The 25,292-nt window shown below is 42.7% G+C and overlaps 1 protein-coding gene across 1 annotated transcript; it reads right to left on the bottom strand.

Annotated features, from left to right (window-relative positions):
* Positions 1-1,711: 1,711 nt before the first annotated feature.
* On the bottom strand, positions 1,712-13,160 carry LOC143805832 (uncharacterized). Its single transcript, XM_077285534.1, has 4 exons — positions 13,003-13,160; positions 3,845-3,966; positions 3,686-3,757; positions 1,712-1,986 (listed from the first exon to the last, which is right to left on the bottom strand). The coding sequence occupies exons 1-4, from the start codon at positions 13,022-13,024 to the stop codon at positions 1,870-1,872; spliced, it is 333 nt and encodes a 110-aa protein (XP_077141649.1). The 5' UTR covers positions 13,025-13,160; the 3' UTR covers positions 1,712-1,869.
* Between the last annotated feature and the right edge of the window lie 12,132 nt (positions 13,161-25,292).

Here is a 25,292-nt window from a genome sequence, read left to right as displayed (position 1 = left end):
TATCTATCATATCTACAACTTCCAATATGTGCTAAGAGATGTAGCTTTACAACAGCTGGCATGCCGCAGGTTGCTGACCCATGATTAAACGGCCCAAATCCTTAAGACCTACTTTCACGGAGGAGATGGGCTCATGCCTCTTCATGAATGAGGAACGCCGTACAAGCTGCATATACCTCAGTGTTCACCTCACCGCAAATCCTACTCCAACCCCTTTTTGGCGTAGTGAAATTAAATATGACAAGTTGCAGTCTCAAGTAAATTAAGGAGATAAAAAAGCGCAAATAGGGTCTTATCCTTCATATTAATTACAGTTTTTAACAAGGAGCTGCTCACCTGATGACACAAAGCAATAGTATGTGTGTACCGGCTGCTGCAGATTCACGGGCCGCCAACGCGGCCTTTTGTAAAGGATAATTTGTGGATTAAATCCGTGCTGCCACAATGATACAAATTCCGATATAATAATGAACTCTGGTGGTCTATTCAACGCGTTTCAAGGTCTATCTGACCCCTTCATCAGGACATTTACCACAAAGTAAGTTTGGTTATTGTCAGTTTTTACCATCAGAGTTTACTCTACGTTCACATGCCCAGTAATCATCCGTTAGGATGGATCCAGCAGAATTACGTTGGCAAAAACTTTGTGCAGTCAAAACTTTTTGAGCATGTGAGCATAGCCTTGGTCAAAAGTTAAATCAGTTTTTCTTGAATGAGAAACCATCGGGGAGAAATAAAAACCTACTTTCTCCTATCAGTCCATGGAAAGCAGACAGCAGTTGGACGGCATCCAAGTTCTGTCCGATTTTAATTTTTTCACGAGTTCATAGATTTGCATTGCCCATTTTTTATCTGTCTCCTAATTTTTTATTTTTTATTCAGTGAAAAATCCTGGACATGTGAAAACGCAAACTGCGCTCAAACGAGGAAAAGTGAGGTGTGAATGAGGCCTAACGGCTCTCCTGAATCACATCTGTTTTATATAATCCGTCCTATTCCTGAAAAGTAATTGTGATGTTTCTTTACATTACACTCCTGTAGGTCTACTAGAAAAGTTATAATGCTGCACTATCCTGATATAATCATGTACAGCGGGGCGGGGGGGGGGGGACGGTGTATTTGGCCATGGTAGCCCATAATCACTAATTAGCGGCCATTGCTCACTTCCCAGTGGTTTGGACCTCATTAGCACAATGTAGGGTTCAGGCTTGTTTTGTGAGATGTTGTGGAAGCGGCATGGGAATACTGCTGATCCTTAGATAATAGCGGAAACAAACAAGCCCCCTGGGGAAAGTATGTGAGCAGGTATCTACACGAATGAGCTGCACCTCCAGTTACCTGCCCGAGGACATGTACACTCATCCTGGCGCAGCTGATCCATCACCCTACTGCAAAAAATGTACTCGTGCAAGGACTGGCTTGCTGTGACTGCCCATTTTTCTCTTTTGGGCCAATGATGGGGGGTCCTATCTGCTCCTGAATCCGGGCCGTGCAATGTTGGGCATTCCCTGTAGTGCTGCAGTGGAAATGTGTGACCAGGTGCAATAGTCGCTGGAGATAACCTGATCTGCAAGAGTTTCAGAAGCCCCCTGTGATCCCGGCCCCCCATTACTGTACTGTAGCTGGAGGTAGCCATTTAGTTATATCTTTGAACCCTGCAGGTCGCGGCGCACACACAAGACTGTATAACGCAATAATCAGTATATTAGACGTTTCCCATGCATTGAGGTACATTATAGAAGCCTTTATTGACGCCTCGGCTCTCAGGATGTAGGATAACTCCCGGTGTGTTCCTGGCGCTGAATTATAAATTATTTTCGGATCAGTACAGTGATTTTTGCTGGAGTAAGAAAACATAAAACATTTTTATTAATGTTTCTTCTCAGATTTTTCTTTTTTGTCTTTCTTATCTTTCTTATCTTTGGGTTTTTTCTCCTTATGTAATTTCTTTTCCTTCTTCTTATGCTCATGGCCTTCCCCATGTGCCTGTAGAGAGGCAACGCACAGGTTAGGAGTGAACGTTGAGTACTGGATATACTGCGGTAATACAAGCCGAATACATTTTCTGCATCAATTCCTCCCAAAGATCTCTGCTTGCTGTCATTGCTGGGTTATTTACAAAACTATTACAAGTTATCCCCTTAGGATAGCGGATAAGTTGCTGATCACTGGGGGTTCTACTGCTGGTACATCTCAGTATTTTGGGAGCCCAGGAGCCAGACTTTGCAGAGCCCCAGCTTGAATGGAGCATACGTGTGATTGCTTAGCCTCCGTTCCATTGATTTTTTTTTTATGGGACCTGCTGGAAACCGTAGAGCACTGTACTCTGCTTTTTCCGGCAGTCCCATAGACAATGAATGGAGCCGGGGTCAATCATCTGCAGATTACAAGACAGTTATGAAATCTAAAGTTAAAGGATATGGACGTCTTTAAGTGCATTTTATTATTTAAAGGATTTGTATCAAGATTGTAAGTTACACCCTATCCATAGGGTAGGGGATAACTTCCTGATTGCTGGGGGTCTGACTGTACGAATTCCCACGAAGAACAGCAGATGTTGAGCATGAGCATCTGTACTGCGCTCCATCTCCGGCAGTCCCATTGAGAATGACTGGAGTGGAAATGCGCAAGCTCAACCTCCTCTTCATTCGGAGCCCTGTTCTAGGTATTCCTAATGACTCCGAATAAATAATCCCCTGTAGTGTAGACAGGTGGTATCTTTTCATCTTGGTATAAGCCCTTTTTAAAGTCTGATTTTTGTCTGTAAAGCATTTTTATAATTTGGATTTCAATAAAAATTATTGAATTGTTTGGCTTCTATAGCCTCTATGCATCAAGGTACATAGCAGATGATGAAAAAAAGGAGAACTTTTAAGATGGTCATAAATAAGTTCAGGAGAAGAAATAGTTGCAAACCCTGTCGCCCAATATGATTTCTGTGGGCTTTACTAATGACTTATTCTGCAGTCTGCCGTGCACAGTGATACATAGAGGCTGTAGAGGACAAGCATTACAATTTGTTTTTTCAAAATGCTATACAGGTAAAATACATGCATTTAAGTTAAAAAAAAAAACAACAAAAAAACCCCTGAAGTTTCTATTTTAGTTAATATGGAGCAGTGTATCAAAAAATGTAAATACTGGATATATTATGAAATAAAACCACACAGAATTCTAGACCTGCTTAGATTATAGATAGCATTAATGCTGACCGTGGGCATGAGGCCTGTTTTATACCACCATGAGACCTGTTTTCCTTACGGCCAAATGATGGTAGTCTAAAGGTATGTGCACATGACACCTCCTTATGGCGGATTTATACTGAAAAAGCGCTAAAAACAGCCGAAAACAATGAACGTAATAATGCACAGCATTGCTGAAACAACTCTCTGTGCACATTTTCCATATTTTAACGGCTTCAGACTTTGAAAGCCAGGATAAGGCTAACAAAAGTGACCGCTCCGTTCTTCTGGCGGCTTTGACTTGGAAGCAGCCACTAAGGAGTTAAAAAATAATAATGTTGTAGAAGACATCCAAAAGATGCTTTGAGCAAAACCGCTCCAACATTTTCCTGAAGCTTCTTCTGCATCAAAAACATTGAGTACGCCGGCGTCTTAAAGACGCCGTGTGCACATACCCCAAAGCAGTCCGCGTATTAACACATCTCCCTTGGGTGCCCACTTACCTTTCCTTTTTCGCAGTCACTTCCACTTGAGCTGCTGGAATCGCTGGAGTCGCTGGAATGGCCATGCTCGCCCTATGAAGACACAAAATCCTAGAATATCACCCTATATCGGTTCGTATATATGGCTGCAATTCCAGTACCATCTATCAATCGCTGTACCTTGTGGCCTCCTCCGTGGCCGTGGTCTCCATGCTTATGGCCGTGGTCTCCATGCTTATGGCCGTGCTTCACGTCACCGTGTCCATGCTTTTTAGCGTCCTCGACTTTCTTTGGGTCGACTGCTACAAAGAGATAATACATGGAATATTATTATAACTAATCAATTATATGCAGGGAAATATATAACTTCTTTACATATGTGGAACATTCCTGTAAAACGCAGCTTCGGCTGTTAGTATGAGGAAATTAATTACTGTGCAATATCGTCAGGTTAGATATTGATATCACTTCTTAAGATAAAGGGTGCAGAGATCGGCCATTTGTGGCTGCTTTTGAAGAAGAGCTGCCAGAATTTCAACACACGCTGGTCTGACCTGTAAGGGTATGTTTCCACGTTCAGGAAACGCTGCGTTTTTGACGCTGCGTTTTTCTGCTGCGTCAAAAACGCAGCGTCCAGATGTTACAGCATAGTGGATGGGATTTTATGAAATCCAGACTCCACTATGCGTTTAAAAACGCATGCGTTTTTGCCGCGAAAACGCATGCGTTGTGCGTTTTTTCAAAACGCTGCATGTTGCTACTATGAGCAAAACACGCAGGTACACCACAGGTGACCTGCCAGTGACCTCAGGTGCAGTTTTGGTCAGGATTTTACTTGCATAAAATCCTGACCAAAGACTGATGCAATCCTGAACGTGGAGACATACCCTAAGGGTAAGTCTCCACGTTCAGGATTGCATCAGGATTTGGTCAGGATTTTCCATCAGTTTTTGTAAGCCAAAACCAGGAGTGGAACAATCAGAGGAAAAGTATAATAGAAACATATGCTCCACTTCTGTATTCATCACCCACTCCTGGTTTTGGCTTACAAAAACTGATGGAAAATCCTGACCAAATCCTGATGCAATCCTGAACGTGGAGACTTACCCTAAGACGGATCTAATGAGTGCGAGCTGCACAATGGGTCTGCGTGGAAGAATAGCTTTGGTGCACGGGCATACAAGTTATTGGATCAGTGTGCTGTCCTTTGTGCACGTGGACATCACAGTGACCAAAAATACCGCCATGCGGTCCTATATTATGCACCATATTTAAGTGTTTTAGACACTTTTTGTGATGCTTCTGGCAAGGGGCTTTCTCCAGTATTTGGCGCAAAACTCCTTAAAACGTTGCAAAATTTTAGCTCAATTTTTTTTTTTTTTTTTTTTAAATTCGTTTATTTAAACGCTTAATACACATGTACATACAGTTTACATATTTCCAGGTCAGTGTAGGTACATTATAACGGTAGATACATTAACATAATGTTATATACACCAATCGGATTAAGCATATTTAAGATATAATGGTATGTCACAATTACTGAAAATCCTAAAACTCAACCTATCTTACTGCCTAAACAAAACAAACTCCATCACCTTAGTATAACGGTTTCAGTACTCAGCGTGAATCGTACAATCTCCCAACTCATTACTATACTAAATCTAGGTCCTTAATTACGTGGTGACATGGTGAGATACGACGAGTTCCATAAGTCCCAAATTTTATTGAATTTCTCTAAACAACCTCTGTTCTGGTATAGGGTGCGTTCATACGGCACAATCAAATTTACCAACTCTATCCAGGCCCTAAGGGACGGATGCGAAGTACCCATCCAGCGCAAGGCAATCAATTTCCTTGCCAGAAAAAGTGTCTCCCTCAAAAAAATTTGGACGTGGTGGCCCCACATTTCCTCCTCCAGAATCCCAAACAAACACACTGATGGGGTCAAGGGAACAGGAATATGTACAAGGGACGACAACAACGAAACCACCTCTCTCCAATAAGACATAATAACAGGGCATTCCCATATCATGTGTATGAAATCCGCTTCCTCCATATGACATCTAATACATTCTGAAGATCCGGACCGCCCAATTTTAAACAGTCTCAGTGGGGTTAGATATGATTGATGTAGAATATATAACTGTATCATTTTATTGTTAGCCGAGGGGGACACCTTGGTTGGGGACTCAAGGGCCATCTCCCAATCCTCACCCTGTAAGTCAGGTATCAGGACCCTCCACTTTTCCCCTATTGGCAACAAAGTAGCATCCGCACCCACGGACAACATATAAGTATATAGTGCAGAGATAAGACCACGGGGTCCCTGTGACTTAAAAATCCCTATCAGTGGGAAGGAGGATATTACCTTTGTCACCTCCACATTTCGAAAATGTGACTGTATCGCCGATCTAAGTTGAAGATATCGGAAGAACTGAGGCCTCGGTATATCATACTTATGTTGGATTTGTTCAAAGGACATTAGGATTCCCTGTTCATAAAGATCATTGAGCGACAAAACACCATGTGACGTCCAGAATTGAGCGGAAGGGTGATTCAGTAAGCTCGGGAAGTATTCACTATCCCATAATGGCATTTCAGCTACAATACCGTCAAAACGGATCACCTTTTTTACTTGTCGCCAAATCAACCTTGCCAACCGAAGTAACGGCAATAACTTAGGGGCAGAGGGTTTGTTTATTTCCAGAAAACCCAACGGGCAGCTGATCTTGGCAGCATAAACTAGGTGGTTTTCCGAGTTTGGTAAATCGCTCCCAGGCATCCATTTTCGTAGAGCTCTAAGTTGTCCGGCCAAGTAATATAAAAAAAAATCTGGCAACGCCGCCCCTCCCATTTGTTTAGATCTGTGCAAAGTGGATAATTTGAGTTTGGGTCTAGCCCTCCCCCAAATAAAGGATGTAGTTAAAGAGTTTAAGCTAGCAAAAAAGGATTTAGGAACCGGTACTGCGCTATGTTGGAGGGAATAATTAAGCTTCGGGAGGAGTATCATTTTTATCAAATTTATACGGCCCGAGACAGATAGAGGCAGTTTACTCCATATAGCAAATTTATGTTTAGCGAACTCCAGTAACGGGAGAATATTAAATTGTAAATCCAGTCTACTATCTTTTGGTATAATTATTCCTAGGTATTTAAAACTAGTGACAACCGGCAATAGGGAGAGCGTATTAAGGTGTGCAGCCGAGCCATGACAGAGAGGCATCAAGGCAGATTTATCCCAGTTAATATATAGTCCGGAACGTCTACTGAATCCCTCTATAGTAGTGATCACGTGAGGCAGGGTCTCCTCCACCTCGTCAAGAAATACAACCATATCGTCCGCATACAAACCGACAGTATCCACGCGGTCTGCTATCTTAATGCCCCTAACCAACGGGGAGGATCTCATACGAATCGCCAATGCCTCCATTGCGAGGGCGAACAAGGCCGGAGATAGAGGACATCCCTGGCGAGTCCCTCTCTTTAGGGAGAAGGATTCAGAGATAGAATTATTGATAATTATCCGAGCTCTTGGCTTCAAATATAGTGCTGCTATCCATTTTTGGAATTTAGGACCAAATTGAAATTTCTGTAAACATGCAGACAGAAAAGGCCATTCAAGGGAGTCAAATGCCTTAGCCGCGTCCAGCGAGGCCATGGCCCATTTATTCTCAGGGACCAACGTACTATACTGAGCTATTGATTGAACCCTCCTGATATTAATAGAGGTACTCTTACCCGGCATAAAACCTGTCTGATCTGGATGTATTATATCTAATATTACCGTGTTCAATCTAGTAGCTAGAATTTTAGTGAAAATCTTGTAGTCCACATTAACTAATGAAATAGGACGATAAGATCCGCAGTCTAGGGGGTCCTTCCCTTCCTTTTTTAAGACTATAATATTTGCTTCGTAATAAGAGTCCGGCAAGGAACCTCCCTCCCAAATCCCTTGAAATACTTTGAGCAGAATTGGAACCAGAGCATCTCTATATTTTCTATATATTTCTATAGGGAAGCCATCCGGACCAGGTGCCTTGCCAGAAGCCATGTCAGTTATAGCCTTGTTCACCTCATCAAGAGTAAAGTCAGCGTCTAGAAAGGCTTGTTGTGCAGCATTCAATGCGGGGAACACTAGGTCTGATAAATATCTTAGACACTCCGAGGTATCAGAGTCTCCCTTGGAACTATACAATTCTTTATAAAAATCACAAAAGCAGTGGAGTATGTCATCTGTCGAGGTTACTACAGAGTCGTCTGATTTCCGGATTTTAAGTATAGTATTGGATGTGTTGTGCTGGCGTACCATGTATGCTAGGAGTTTACTGGACTGATTTCCCAGTTCAAAGTATGTCTGTCTAGTAAAAAATAGTTTGCGCTTAGATTTAGTGTCAGTATATTGACTATGGAGTCTGTGTAAGTGTAACCACTCCATTCTGTTCTCATTCGTCTGGTTAGCTATATAGGCCGCCTCCGAGACTCTGTCGCTCGTCCATGTCATCGTCTTCCTTTGAGGTCTGTCGCTTAATATACGAGATGGTAGAAGACAAACAACCCCTTAGGTATGCCTTAAGGGCGTCCCAGAGAATATTAAGATTTTGCGGCATAGGGTGGGATGCAATAAAACAGTCCAGTTGGTCAACAGTCCGGTCTTCCGGGCCTATTAACTTCAACCAGAATGGATTTACTTTCCACGTTATAATGTTCCTCACCCGACCCAATTTAAGTTTAAGGATCACTGGACTGTGATCTGAAATTCCTCTATTCCCATGACACACCTCTCCCACCCGTACCGCCAGGTTACTGGAGCCGAATACATAGTCCAAGCGAGACAAAGTACGTCTGACAGACGAATGACAAGTATATTCCCTTATGTCGGGATGATGCATTCTCCAAAGATCTAACCAGCCAGTACCTTCCATGAATATTGATAATCGAGATGGTGAAGAACCCACATCCGTAGTCCCCCCATCCAGTCGAAGTCTATCCATACCTTCATTCATTAACATATTGAAATCTCCCATACAGAGAACATGCGCATCTGGATAATTCAAGGCAAAGTCGACCGCCTTCTTGACAACCGACATATTAGCAGGAGGAGGGTTATATATACACATTATGACATACTCCTCTGAATTCATATTCGCATACACAAACACAAAACGACCTTCCGGATCCCTCCGAACTTCTCTGACTTCCCATCTAATATCCTTATGGATTAACAAAGATACCCCTCTAGAATAGCTAGTGTGGAATGCGTGCACAGACCATTGTACCCAAGGTTTCTGCATATAACGGGACGAGTCTCTAGTCAGGTGTGTTTCAACTAAAGCTACTACATGAGGGCGATAACGTCTTATCTGAGAAAATACTTTAACTCTCTTACGAGGCGACCCTAAACCTCTCACATTCCAGGATATGCATGTTACTTCAGACGCCATATCTCATCAGCTTAGAAAATGTAGTATCACGTCGAGTGTCCGTCACGCAGGTGATGAAGAAAAACATGGCAGTAATGTCTATACAACTAACAATGAACAAAACTAAAACATTGAAGATCAAATAATGCTTCTTAAGGGAGCAAAAAACCGTGCTCCGCATAACCCAGTCCAAAAAAGGGGATACCATCTCTGAACACAGAGTTCGGTAAAGTTGTTTCCTAGGGCGCTGGCAAAAGGGCTCCTCTCATCAACAAGGAAAAACCGGTGATAGAGTTCCAGGATCTTGAAAGAAAGAAACTAGAAAATCTGCCCGACAAGAGGGCTCCTCTTTTTGTAGATCCATGCAAATATAAACAGCAGCCAACTTAGGATTTCTCTCCTCCCCTGTCCACTCCCACACATGACCGTAGCCACTCTTCAGCGTCCGCCGGGGTGCTAAAAAAGGAAGTAGAACCTTTATACACGACCCTGAGTCTAGCAGGATAAAGCATTGAATACACGACATTTTCCTCTCTTAGTCGTTTCTTTATCTCCATGAACTGAGACCGTTGTTTTTGTAATTCCATAGAAAAGTCTGGGAATATCGAGACAGTAGCGCTGTTAAATTTAATAGGGCTTTTTTGCCTCGCCATACGAAGAGCCATATCTCTGTCTCTGGAATTAAGAAGGCGGGCCAAGAAGGGCCTTGGCGGAGCGCCAGGGGGAGGAGCTTTTGTTGGGACCCTGTGGGCCCTTTCCACGGCAAATGTAGGGGAGAATTCATCTCCCAGAATATCTCTAAGCCAGCCCTCCAAGAATTTTTCAGGTTGTTGGCCTTCTGAGCGCTCCGGTAGGCCTATAATACGGATGTTATTTCGGCGTAGTCTGTTTTCCAAATCATCCGCCTTCTGCCTCCAAGCATTCATGGAGCCAGCCACTTTTGTCAATTTAGCTTCCATAGGTGCAGAGTTGTCTTCCAGGCGAGACACCCGTGTTTCAACCTCTGTAATACGGCCCTTCATAGACTGCATATCTTGGCGAAGGCGCCCCACCTCAGAGTGCACCTCCTCTATCTTCCCAGTCAGAGAGGTTCTAGTCAGTGATATAGCTTGCATCAGTTGTTCAGATGCCTGTCTCAGAGTTAAGTCCTCCTGATCTCCGTCCCCCTCATCCTCGGGGGCACGATTTTGTACCTGGGTCTCAGATTTCCCCATAGGAGAAGTATTATTCTTTTTTGAACGTAGATTATCAGGAGGATCAGATCGTGTAAATTTTTTGAGTTTTTCAGCAGCACTTAGATTTTTGGTGCGATGTGCGGATGACATAATGAGGATCGCTTAGTATTTTGATAGCGTACAGGTTCTGCCCGAGCAATGTAATACTGTGGCACAATACACAAACAGCCTATATGGCCCTCTCAGCCGTGCACCACAGGGTTAATGGTAGATTATAAACCAGCCCAATGTACTCTCAGGAGGGAGAGGAATCCAGGAAGTAGATCCAGCAGCGAATAATATGAGCTTATTATCTGTATTAATTCTCAGGAATACACCCAGGCAGCTGTAGTATATACTGTAGTCAGAATATAGCAAATCCACATCCACCATACAAGTAATGGAGTGGGGGAGAAGTTCCAGAGTAATATGCGCCAGGGACAGTTAGCGCTATAAAGCGTTATGTGGCACTGATGAGAGGGAGCCCGGGGCCCGTTTCTTAGGGCACACACCGTGAGACTCCCGCCCCGTACCTTGAAGAGCTGCACCGGAGATCAGCCAGCTCTCCCCTGTGCAGCAGGATCAGCTTCGCGCCTTCCGCCGTCAGCGCGCGTGGTAGTGAAAATGGCCGCCGCCTCTAGCAGCTCCGTCCTCCGTCCAGGCACTCCCGGAGTTCACCCGACCGAAGCCGCCCGCGCAGCCTCTCTGAAGCCGGGCACCTCCAGGCACCCAGGGGAACACAGCGGTGGATCGGAAAACCCTCTCCGGTGAGTATTAGCAGGGAATTCAGGTCAGGATTATCGGAGCTCCAGCCAGACGCGTCCTCACAGCTCCGCTACATAACCACGCCCCCCAAAATTTTAGCTCAATTTTGACATTTTTATGATAGCTCCTGCCGGTTCTGCCAAAGTGGGCCAAGATCACCCTACAAATTCATTATAATTTATGCAGAAAAGTGGCTTAAATAACACCAGAAATGCTCTGGCTGTGGTGCACTTCAGTGGAAAGATACACCAAACTGACTAAAGAGCTGCACAACTGAATTAGGTGCATCTGTACTCCAGCGCTTCATTCATTAAGACTGCTGTGCAAAACGCCGGACATGCAATGTGTCTGACTGCCCTAAAAATGGAGTGCACAACGCCTAAGACTGAACCAAAGGCTTGTGCAAAACGCCAAAGACTCATGCAAAAGGCCTAGCACTAACCCAAAGACTGTTATGCAAAACGCCTAAGACTGACCCAAAGACTGGGGTGCAAAACGCCCGAGATTGACCCAAAGACTGGCGTGCAAATCGCCCAAGACTGACCCAAAGACTGGCGTGCAAATCGCCCAAGACTGACCCAAAGACTGGCGTGCAAAACGCCCAAGACTGACCCAAAGACTGGCGTGCAAAACGCCCGAGACTGACCCAAAGACTGGCGTGCAAAACGCCCGAGACTGACCCAAAGACTGGCGTGCAAATCACCAGAGACTGACCCAAAGACTGGCGTGCAAAACGCCCGATACTGACCCAAAGACTGGCGTGCAAATCACCCGAGACTGACCCAAAGACTGGCGTGCAAAACGCCCGATACTGACCCAAAGACTGGCGTGCAAACGCCTGAGATTGACCCAAAGACTGGCGTGCAAAATACCTAACACTGACCCAAAGTCTGTCATATGAAAAGCTAGCCTTTAATTCCCCCTACGAGTTCACTGCCTACATATTAGACCGGATTAGTAAATTCCTATGAGCTGTGGATGTCATCTTATATTGGCACCATACACGCCTCTAACATCTGTCCCCTGCACACCCATGTTTCCTTGGATAGACTCAATAAGTTATTGATTTGTGAAAGTCTCTGGAGTAAGAAGTGTTCTCCTGTCATGCGTCCACATCACCCACCCTTTTCTTATTAACACTTGTATGTTCACCCCGCCGTACCTATTAGCCGCTAATCTAGCAACGATTATCTCCCAGGAAAACAAGAGCAGGCAGAGAGAATACAGTTTTCTCTACACTCAACATATCACTATAAATCCACTTTTGTTATATGGGAGTCATTATCTTTTCTATGTGTTGTGTTTAATTTATCACCGTCATAAAAGCATAAACGTATTCAAAGTTCAGGTTTCTTAGTAAAGGAGCAGCAGTACCACACACGACCTGCTGATAAGAGTGGCGCTGTTTCTGTAGAAGACATGCATCTTTTCTAGTTGCAAATTTTTTTTATTTAATAACAATATGACGGGCGCTAACAGTTGAGGAATGAAGAAATATTTTTGTTATGTGAACAGATTCAAGATTTAGAGAATTAATTTTCGCATCTATTTGACTTAAAATGTTTTCTGATACAGAACTCCAACTCCTATGCAAAGTGAAACATTGTGGACGTCTGTAGCCACCACTAGGGGGAGCGTACGAGCTAACTGCATTGGCCGCTATAATACAGCAGTATGCCATAAGCTCTAAAGCTCCGCCTAGTGGTGGCTGCAGACACAGAGCATTTAATTCTTTGTTTCTATGTCTTGCAGAGAATTTGGAGCTCTGTATCAGAGGAAAAAAACTCTGAACCGACAAAGGATATATTAAAACTATCCTAAAAGGCAGATGGAAGCACAGCCTAATGCATGTATACGTTGTAGCTATACAGCCCCCCATATCTCAGCTTCCCGGAGCGATCGGTGGATATGGTGCATACTATAAGGTGTCTCTTACCTGCAGACAGATTGAAGTCCATTATTTGTGTGTAGCTCTGAGCGGTGGGATGAGGAGCGGCAGCTATGGCACGGACTACACAGCGCTAGGTGTGTCCTGGACTCTTTATTCTCTACAGCCTGGAGGAGGTGACTTGATGAAGAATGGAGGCGGCATCCCTCCTGGCTAAAAAATATCAGATTACAGACCGAGTATTATGCAGCGCTGCCAGGCTAAATATTCTTGCTGGAGGGAACCCTGAATTATATGGTTCTGGGGCATCATGAGACTTGGAGCTGTGGACATAAGCTCGCTCTGGATATTCCTGGCTGGCCGCGTGTTTATTTCTGGGCAAAAACAGCAAAAAAAGCAAATAATCTGGCCTAAAATATGAGATGCAAGCTAGGACAGCACTCTGATACATCGTAGCACATTCTTGGCCATAAGCAAAGTACACCGTAGGTGTAATATAAAGTTTGGGGAGATATTTCTTCTCGAGAATCAAGCGGCATACGACATTTAGTAACTTTCAATATGTTTCTTGTACATATTACGACTTTTATTGTGGCTCAGAGCTGCATACACAAATCCTGTGTACTTCAGAGCTGAAATCTTACAGCATTCACTGTCGGCTCAGTGTCAGGACAGAATTTTCTTTATAAATGTAGGAAAAACGGACCGAGTTTCACCCAAGTTTGGTCCGAGTGTCATCAGTTTTTCTCAGACATAAATAAAAAATTCCCTCTTCTTTTGGAATGTAGTAGTCTGTGAATCAGACTGCACTCTGATGCCATTCGAGTGCCGTTCAATTTTTTTTTTTTTTCACGGACCTATAGACTTGCATTGCCAATTTTGATCCGACACTTGAATGAAAATTAGACATGTCTAAGCAAATATGAACAGATCACTCTGTCCCCGGGAAGTCATGGACTTGTGAATGACCCCATTTACAATTATAGGTACGATTGCCAGCCGTAAAAAAAAACAAGGATAAAGATAGTGTGCGAAAACAGACATGTGAATGAGGCCGAAATCTCCAGCTGCATGATCAGAGCTGACTGGAGACAAACTTCTTGACTCTTTCAGATGACCTGAGAAAAAAATTGTGAATTTAGCACGGGAGTGGAGTGAGTAAAGGCTCTAACTGAGGATGAGTCCAAGATTTTTCAAATTAATGTAACTAACGTTTTGAATTAAATGATTTTGCAGGTAAAAATGTATTTAAATTTACTTACATTAGAATATTACAGAATTTACTAATTCTGAGTTCCAGCACTTTGTTGGTCGTATTTCCATTGGCCAGTAATTGGGAACGAGCGGTCATATAGACACTCGTCCTCCGATTCTCGCTCCGTCTAAATGTCCCTTTAAGTTTGGGTTATAAAACTGTAATTCTACGTGTGGAGCTGTTGATATCTGATCAGGTCACACCCTTACACGGGGGCTTGTCAAATATTCATGGCTATTGTGTAAGTGCGAGCAAACAGTGACTCACGTCTCATCTCAGTACGCTGTCACCAGTCACCGACCTTTCCTCTGTCGCTGCTGCAGAGAGAATAGCGCACAGTCCAAAACTACAGCAGGCACACCTTCCGTAAGGGGCAGCTACCTTAGGGCGTAGTCACACTACATTTGTATGTATGTCAGAGGGTTTCCCAAACTATCCCTCTGATGTATGACTCTTGGGTTACCTGTAAAAAAACCCTCAAAAATACAGTATATACCTTGTATAGTGTCACTTGTCTAGTGCAACCAATCAATGTATAATGAACAGCGCTCCATCCAGGTGTAGAAGTCTTCAAAATACGCTTTATTAAGCCATGGTACAGCAGCAACGTTTCGACCACAACTTGGTCTTTGTCAAGCATACATTACAGCATAGTGGGCTGTCTTAAGTAGTGTGGATGCCACACAGTGCACCAATCACCACCAAGTACAGCCCACCTGACACAATTAACAAATATTATATAAAAAAAACAGACATCAGTAGTGTACATACATTTTCACTAACAACAAATATCCATATAATGTATAAAACCTCCCACTCTTCACCAAATCCATAGAGATCACATATTTCTTCATGAACGGCGAACTGCCACTTTCTGTTTCTCCGTCTCCATGGGGATAATCAACCAACCGACAATGTCCTGGCTATCACAGTGTCCAATCCTGGTTCATAGCGCCAAAAAGGAAGACATCCTATCACCATGTCCGGTACATATTACCTCACAGTTTCGCCCAATCCAAAGAACCCTTCATTATAGTAAAGATCACAGTACCTGTATTCCACTCCCGGGTCACCAAAGTTCACCTAATAGCATCATAAGGGAGCGCCGGCGCAAGGAGGAACAGGCGAGCCCCCACCACATGACCGCAGCCGCGGTCCACCCCCATCGCATCAGGCGCATGCGCCACCCCCCGGCCACCTTACACAGAGGCGCCGCAGGAGAGCGCACGCGCGCAATGCCCGGGATGAACCACCACCACCACGTGACCGCAGTGCCGGCCCGCCCCCACCACCCAGCGCGCAAGCACCATCACTTAGACCCTAGATCGCCCTCATCGTAGGTATAGGGGGAGCTTCTACATCGAATGGCTGGACCATCATTGTAAATACACACCTGTACTTTGTATCTCCCCACCTCATTGTAGATTGTAAGCTCTCACGAGCAGGGTCGTCTTATTTTGCTTTATTGCTGTATTGTTAACATTGTTACCTATGACTGTTGTGTTTGAAACTGTTAAACTGTAAAGCGCTGCGGAATATGTTGGCGCTATATAAATAAAGATTATTATTATTATTATTATTATTATTATATCGAAGCGCAGGCGCATCAAGTCCCGGACACAACCCAATGAATAAGGGTCTGCCCTAGACGCAAAGAAGCGCACGCGCAAACAACGCAGGCTCAACCCACCTACATAAAGGGGGCACATATATGTCTGAGACCTCCATCTCAGCAGAACATTACAGAAAAAACCTTAACCCCAACAAAATACAATAATCCCTGTACATCATAATAAACACATATCTAGAAAAGAAACAAGAAAAAAATATAAGCGAAAAAGAATTTTTTGGCAGTACAGTGGGACAGTCGGACGGCAAAAGAGGAAAAAGATCATATATATAAAAATCCATTTATTATTACTATAGGATATGAATAATCCACTATCGACTTAATCCATCCAGCCACCGACTGCCACAGAGTAACCTGCAAAATAAAATCAAGACATTAACAAAAATGTCCACAAACCCAATGTCAATAAAAACAAACATACACTGATGAAACAGCTGCCCTGAGGGGTATAGACCATATCATGCACAAAATTGTAAGTTGAAATCCAAATTTAAACCCTTGGGTTGTAAGGACCTCAACGTGTAGATCCACCTCATCTCTTTTGTTTTAAGTATCTGCACCCTATCACCTCCTCTACTCAACACAGGGACACTATCAATGACCCTGAATCGTAATTGATTTACAGAGTGCCTCTTCTCTAAAAAATGTTTGGGAACCGGTAGATCCGTCAGGCCTGTCCTTATAGTGCTTTTATGTTTACCAATGCGACTTTTTACCTCCATAGTGGTCTCACCCACGTAAGTCAAGCCACATGGGCATATAAACATATACACCACGTAGCTTGACAAACAGGTGTACCTCTCTTTCAAAAATTTTTTTTTGCCAGTATGGGGGTGGTAAAAGAACTCACCTCTAAGCATGTTGTTACAACAGGCACAGCCCAAACATGGAAAATTACCATGTTTGGCTGTGCTCAATAGTCGCTGGGTAGAAATTTTTTCAGTACCAACATCAGATCTCACTAGTCTGTCTTTTAGATTCCGACCCCTCCTAAACGACGTCATTGGAAAAGACCTAAAACCTATAACTGACGGGAGCCCCCGTTGCAAAAATGCCCAATGTTTTTTCAAAACCCGGCCAATCTGATTACTGGCAGAGTTATGGGTAGACACAAAGGGGATGCGTTCACAAGGCTGTCTACTTGGTGGCATGTTCCGAATGCTCGCATGTGACAAATTGCGAGCCCTAGTTTTAAATCTATTAACCTCCGTCCTTGGATAACCCCTCTTCATAAATTTAGCACACATCTCCTCCAATCGTAGATCAACCCTCCCTTCATCTGACACAATCCGCCTAAAACGCAATAGTTGTCTCCAAGGCAAGGAACCAACCATCTTCCTAGGATGATTACTATTGAACAACAGAAGGCTGTTCCTGTCTGTCTCCTTAACATAGATATCGGTCTTTAGTTCTATCCCGTCTTTATATACCAATGTATCCAGAAACTGTATCTGGGTTGTTGAGTGAGTAAGAGTACATTTTAATTCCGGGTATATACTATTAAGTTCCCCCCAGAACTCCTCCAATCCCTTCAGATCACCATCCCATATCACAAAGATATCATCAATATAAGGTCACCAGGCTCTGACGTGGCGCCATAAGTTGGAATTGTACACAAACTTGTCCTCGAGTACCGCCATGTAGATGTTTGCATATGTGGGGGCCACATGTATGCTTGACAAAGACCAAGTTGTGGTCGAAACGTTGCTGCTGTACCATGGCTTAATAAAGCGTATTTTGAAGACTTCTACACCTGGATGGAGCGCTGTTCATTATACATTGATTGGTCTGGTAATATCCGGGACGGTTCCCTGGATGTGGAACGGGCGCCCCAGAACAGTGAGTGCTGTCAGCCTTTGTTTTTCTTTTTCTTTGTCTAGTGCAACCGACTACGCTATTCCATAAAGAAAAAACAAAAAAAAATGCATCATTGGATGAGTATAGGTAATAAGCTACAAATATATATATGTCATAGAAAAGAAATAAAATCCATAAAGACATCTCTAAAGAGGGGACAGATCAACTTCACATTGAACATATGGGATTAAATATAACTGAGGAAGTGAGAGAGAGCTGACACCTCAACCACTATTGTAGTAGGGAATTTCCTGCAGTGACCAGGTGATTACAGCAAACATCTGCTCTGAAAGCCAGACACTAAGCCTGGGATTTGCTTAATCAAAAGCGCAGAAGTACACCTACAAGGCAAGAGCTTCCTCTGTTCCTCTGGTTCCCAGACTTTCTGGAGCCGGTGGTCAGTCATTAATATTGGGTTTTAACCGATCCGATATTTATGGGAGATATATTTTTTGCGTCATAGAAATGGGGGGAATATAGCACGCTCACGTAGATCGTTGTAAGGCCATTCTAATCTCTGCATCTTAATATTGGTCCAATGGATGATGCTATTCATGCCATTTTTCATCTCCATAGAAAGGTTAAATCGTAACAGCAAACTCAAACTGTGTATTTAGGAGGTTCTGGTTTTGTGGGGTACTTTTGTCCTAATTTTTGCAAATTCCGATATAGCCCTGAAATTAGAGGTGTTTTTTTTAATATCAGGGATAAATACTTATTTAGACTCCATCATGCAATCGATCCACATGTGGTTCCGATGTTCACTGCTTCTTGACATCACCAGGACAGAAACCTTGACGCAAACACAGAAGTGACCAAAGCCTGGGTTATTCTCAAAACCATAAAATAAAAATCAAGCAATTTTGCAGATTACTAGTTTTAAAATATATTTTCCGTTCCCAAGACAGAGGAATTTTTAATTCTATTGTGTGTTGCTTTTTTGCCAAGTTTACGGGCCACTGCTGCAGTCTTATCAGAGGTGGCCGGTCTCCAAGGCCAGGAGTCAAACACGTGCAAGCTCTTTGCTTTGAGTGCTGCTTAATCCAGTCAGTTTCTGTGCCACTGTGAAGCTGCAGTGGAAAGGTGCTTCTTCTTGCAGCATCGGAAAGTGCACAGTCCAGGACAGCGACTCAACCATGGCACTAGTCCATACTGTCATTACGGAGGGTAATGCTGTCCGGCAAGCTGGAAGAGGAGAGACCAGATATGAGCCGGCTCCATTCCAGGCAGCTGACGGCTACCTGGAACAGCAATGATCGGAGATTGCTGCTGTCTAACCATTTAGATGCTGCTGACAATCACTGACCGTGCCATTTAAATGGTTTGATAGAAAGCAAATTTACAGTACAGCGAAGCAATCATGGGGTGCAGATGGGTCGCCATATTAGTCATGGGCCTAAGTGTGTCAGTCATGGGCCTAAGCGTGTCAGTTGTGGGCCCCCAACACTGCTACCTTGGTCCATCTACAAAACCCTGTATGTACAGCATTAGGCCGGGGTCACACTAGAGAGAAATACGGACGAGGGAGAGGCGCAAAAACAACGCATTGCACTCGGACCAATGTTTCTCTATGGGACAGCTCCCATCAGCCGTATATTTCTCAGCCGTATTTTACACAGCATGTTGCGATTGTCAGCGTATTCCTACAAAAATAAGCCAATGATTGTCTAATAATGTTAGTAGTTTGTGTGTGCAAAATTTGGGAGCTGTAGGTGTTGAAATAAAGGGTTAAATCACGGAAAAAACTGGCGTGTGCTCCCGCGCAATTTTCTCCGCCAGAGTGGGAAAGCCACTGACTGAGGGCAGATATTAATAGCCTAGAGAGGGACCATGGTTATTGGCCCCCCCTGGCTAAAACCCCCCAGCCACCCCAGAAAAGGCACATCTGTAAGACGCACCGCAAGTCAACGAAGCTGCATTCTATTCATTTTTTCCTTTTTTTTTTCAGAAGGACGAGGGTCGTCAGTTGGATTGAGCGTACAATAAAGATATTAAAACCCCATGTGTTTATTTATTTCATTAATATACTTTATTTAATTATGAATAATTAATAATGGATAGGTGTCTTATTGACATCTCTCCATTATTAACCAGGCTTAATGTCACCTTACAATAGCAAGGTGACATTAACCCCTTATTACCCCATATCCCACTGCTACTCGGGAGTGGGAAGAGAGTGGCTAAGTGCCAGAATAGGCGCATCTTACAGATGTGCCTCTTCTGGGGTGGCTGGGGGCAGATGTTTTTAGCCAGGGGGGGGCAATAACCATGGTTCTGAAAATACAGAAAAATCTTTACATGAGAAGGTGTGTCCAAACTTTTGGTCTGTACTGTACATACTATATACAGGAGGAGATGACATACAGGTATATACTATATAGAGGAGGAGATGACACACAGGTATATACTATATACAGGAGGAGATGACATACAGGTATATACTACATACAGGGGAGATGACTTACAGGTATATACTATATACAGGAGGAGATGACATACAGGTATATACTATATACAGGAGGAGATGACACAGATATATACTATATACAGGAGATGATTTACAGGTATATACTATATACAGGAGAAGATGACATACAGATATATACTATATACAAGAGGAGATGACACACAGGTACATACTATATACAGGAGCAGATGACACACAGGTATATACTATATACAGGAGAGATGACACACAGGTATATACTATATACAGGAGGAGATGACACACAGGTATATACTATATACAGGAGGAGATGACATACAGGTATATACTATATACAGGAGGAGATGACATACAGGTACATACTATATACAGGGGAGATGACACACAGATATATACTATATACAGGAGCAGATGACACACAGGTATATACTATATACAGAGGAAATGACACATAGGTATATACTATATACAGGAGGAGATGACATACGGGTATATACTATATACAGGAGATGACATACAGGTATATACTGTATATAAGAGAAGATGACATACAGGTACATACTATATAAGGAGGAGATGGCACACAGGTATATACTATATACAGGAGCAGATGACACACAGGTATATACTATATACAGGAGCAGATGCCTTACAGGTATATACTATAAACAGGAGTAGATGACATACAGGTATATACTATATACAGGAGGAGATGACATACAGGTATATACTATATACAGGGGAGATGACACACAGGTATATACTATATACAGGAGCAGATGACACACAGGTATATACTATATACAGGAGGAGATAACTTACAGGTATATACTATACACAGGAGGAGATGACATACAGGTATATACTATATACAGGAGGAGATGACATACAGGTTTATACTATATACAGTAGGAGATGACACACATGTATATACTATATACAGGAGGAAATTACATACAGGTACATACTATATAAAAGCGCTACAAAGAAACTGGCTCACATGAGGACCGCCCCAAGAAAGGAAGATCAAGAGTCACCTCTGCTTCTGAGGATAAGTTTATCCGAGTCACCAGCCTCAGAAATCGCAGGTTAACAGCAGCTCAAATTAGAGACCAGGTCAATGCCACACAGAGTTCTAGCAGCAGACACATCTCTACAACAACTGTTAAGAGGAGACTTTGTGCAGCAGGCCTTCATGGTAAAATAGCTGCTTGGAAACCACTGCTAAGGACAGGCAACAAGCAGAAGAGACTTTTTTGGGCTAGAAAACACAAGGAATGAACATTAGACCAGTGGAAATCTGTGCTTTGGTCTGATGAGTCCAAATTTGAGATCTTTGGTTCCAACCACCGTGTCTTTGTGCGACGCAGAAAAGGTGAACGGATGGACTCTACATGCCTGGTTCCCACCGTGAAGCATGGAGGAGGAGGTGTGATGGTGTGGGGGTGCTTTGCTGGTGACACTGTTGGGGATTTATTAAAAATTGAAGGCGTACTGAACCAGCATGGCTACCACAGCATCTTGCAGCGGCATGCTATTCCATCCGGTTTGCGTTTAGTTGGACCATCATTTATTTTTCAACAGGACAATGACCCCAAACACACCTCCAGGCTGTGTAAGGGCTATTTGACCAAGAAGGGGAGTGATGGGGTGCTACGCCAGATGACCTGGCCTCCACAGTCACCAGACCTGAACCCAACCGAGATGGTTTGGGGTGAGCTGGACCGCAGAGAGAAGGCAAAATAAGCATCTCTGGGAACTCCTTCAAGATTGTTGGAAGACCATTCCCGGTGACTACCTCTTGAAGCTCATCAAGAGAATGCCAAGAGTGTGCAAAGCAGTCATCAAAGCAAAAGGTGGCTACTTTGAAGAACTGAGAATATAAGACATAACTTCAGTTTTTTCACACTTTTTTGTTAAGTATATAATTCCACATGTGTTCATAGTTTTGATGCCTTCAGTGTGAATGTACAATTTTCATAGTCATGAAAATAAAGAAAAATCTTTAAATGAGAAGGTGTGTCCAAACTTTTGGTCTGTACTGTATATATATATATATGACTGTATATATGTTTTCATGAATATTTGAGCCCATGGATCCATTCTATGTCCATTTTGAAAGCCAGCGAGAAAATTTCACCGTACAGATGCCATACGGATGACACACGGATACTTTTTGGAGAAAAAATCTCATCCTCACATTGAATACGGATCACTGTTCAGGAACTGTTCTGCGTATCTCGGCTGTAAAAAAACAGACCGTATTTTGATACGTTAGGTCTGACCCCGGCCTTAGAGTTGCAGTACATCATACAAGTGATTAATCAGGTGGGGTAAAATATAAGGTGAAAATTAATTAATAAATCTGTAAAATATATATAGTATAAAAGTTTAAATATCCCCTATTTTCCTACTCAAAAACTGAAAGAAAAAAAAAAGTATATCTGGTATTGCCATGTCTGTAAAATACTATAGAAATATAAAAACTAGTCACAACATCCCCCCCAAAAATGCAATAAAAGTGATCAAATAATTGTATGTACCCCAAAATAGTACTAATAAAAATTACTACAGCTCAACCCTCCAAAAACAAACTCTCCCACAGCTCCATCAACGGAGAACAAAAAGAGTTAAAAATACATATTTTTTTAAAAGGTCAATTTCTCTTTAAGCCCTAAAACAATATATATATTATTATTTTTTATATACATATTTCTTTTTTACTATATATGTTAGAAATAAGGAAAACTATACGCCTTAGGTATTGCTGTGAATCACGTTTCCTGACCATTTTTACCTCACAGTGAGCGAAAAAAAAGCTCCTAAAAAACGATGACAGGACTGTGGTTTTTTTCTCACTATTTCACCTCATTTGGATTTTTTCTAACCGTTTTTTTTTTAGTGCATTACACAGTAAAATAAATCACTCGTGCGGCTAACGTGACAGAAAATTAGAAAAGTTATGGCTCTTGGAAAAAGGTGAGAAAGAAACGGAAGCGCAAAAATTAAAGTTGCCGGCGGCGGCAATGGTTTAATGTATATATCTGAATAATAGTTAGATGTTAATTTTTTTATATATATATTTTTACGTTCCAGGAAAATGAGGGTGAAATGAATTTTATATTTTATATATATAATTTGTATTATTTTATTTACGCTCCCTATTAATCTCCTCAGGGAACGTGAACCTGAAGTAATGTAATATTACAGCGTGTGGTAAAATTACCACAGGATGGGCTTTATATGAGGGGAAAAATGAGAGGAATCATTGAACATGAGGCAAGGCGGCTTTATACACGTTATAGGGAAGGTCATGTGACGAGGAGCAGGCTCGCTGAGGTGACGTGTGCGGAGACTCCCGCTGACGTCACTCTGGTTGGCTCTATAGTCGGAAGGAGGCGATGACGTCAGTGCAGAGAGGGGCGGAGCTAAACGCGGAAGAGTGACTCCAAACACAGCAGTGTCCTCCTCAGCTGGGGCCCAGGAGCGGCATTCCCGGGGGCCCCTGCAGCCTGGTGAGCGGTATATCCAGGTATATACTGTGTGCTGTGACGTAAAGATTTCTATGTTGGGTCCTGCTGGACACCTGTATGTGGAGACCAGTGAGCGACCATTGGGGGATTGATTAGCCTGGCCTGTGTACCTGTGTATGGGACAATGGTGGGGGATACAGATGTTCGGCAGGGGGGAGTAAGGGGGTGTTCGGGACAAAGATTATATATATATATATATATATATATATATATATATATATATATATATATATATATATATATATATATATATATATTAAAAAAAAAGTTGGGTTTAGTTTTCTTGGGTTTTTCTTTTACGTCCTTCATTGTGCGGTGAAGATGACGGTATATTCTGCTTCTCCAGGTCGGTGCGATTACAGCGATGCCGGACTTGTAAAGTTTTATTTTTATTTGTGTGTGGATAAAAAATGTATTTTTGCGTCGCCATTTTCTGCGTTCTATAACTTTGTTTTTTGATGTTTATATTGGTACAGTTTTAGAGCACTTAGGGTGTTTTGGTCACTTTTTATTTCATTTTTTTTTTTAGGTATTTTCAAATAAACAAACAAAAAAATCAGTGTGGCATTTCATCTACCCCCTGATGTTTAACTTTATGGGTTAAATTGAATATTTCTAGAAATTGGACTTTTGTGGATGTGGTGATAACAATGTATTATATTTTTCTGTAATTTTTTTTTATAAGGGGGTTAATTTAAAATTTTTCAAATTTTTTAGCGTGTTTTTTTTTCACGTTATTCTTTAGCTCCATAAGAGGATTTAACCCCTTACCGACCACCGATATGCATTAAAAGGCAGCCTCTAAGAGTACTTAGTCCCTCATTGTCAAAAACGACGATCGAAAATAAGGTTGTATTTCCCCCCAGAGTTAGAAAATCTCAGGAGTCTTAGTTACCGGGCATATCTGAGACCCCGGAGAACATGATCGAAGCCGGATTTTCTGGTGCCCAATTACAATGTCACCAGACCCTCTTGAGCCGTCCCCAGGCCAACGTCATCTTCCTAGGAAAAAAAAAATGACATGCGCAGTGCGCCCACCGAGATCTGGCCGGTACCCAGCAACAATAGGACGTTTTTCCAATTCGTTCCTTTTGATCACTGTGATGGAGTCTATCACACTGATCAAAATAAGAAAAAAAAAAAGTAAATCAAATCCCCCTTTGTCACCCCTTTAGTTAGGTAAAAAAATATAAAATACATTCTTAAACTTTTTTTTTTCTTCCATTCTTTGCAGTTAGAGTTGGGTCTCGGGTTGGAGTTAAGGGGTGTGTTATGGTTGGGGCTAGGGATGAAGTCAGGGGATGGGTGTGTTATGGTTGGGGTTAGGGCTAGGGGTGTGTTATGGTTGGAGCTAGGGTTGGAGTTAGGGGTGTGTTATGGTTGGGGTTAGGGATGAAGTTAGGGGAGGGGTGTGTTATGGTTGGAGTTAGGGTTAGGGGTTTGTTATGGCTGGAGTTAGGGTGTGTTATGGTTGGGGCTAGGGTTGGAGTTAGGGGTGTGTTATGGTTGGGGCTAGGGGTGTGTTATGGTTGGGGCTAGGGTTGGAGTTAGGGGTGTGTTATGGTTGGGGTTAGGGGTGTGTTATGGTTGGAGTTAGGGTGTGTTATGGTTGGGGCT

Source organism: Ranitomeya variabilis, chromosome 2, assembly GCF_051348905.1.
Source record: "Ranitomeya variabilis isolate aRanVar5 chromosome 2, aRanVar5.hap1, whole genome shotgun sequence".
Lineage (NCBI taxonomy): Eukaryota > Metazoa > Chordata > Amphibia > Anura > Dendrobatidae > Ranitomeya > Ranitomeya variabilis.
Note: the sequence above shows the minus strand (reverse complement) of the source record. Positions and strands in the feature narration are given on the sequence as shown.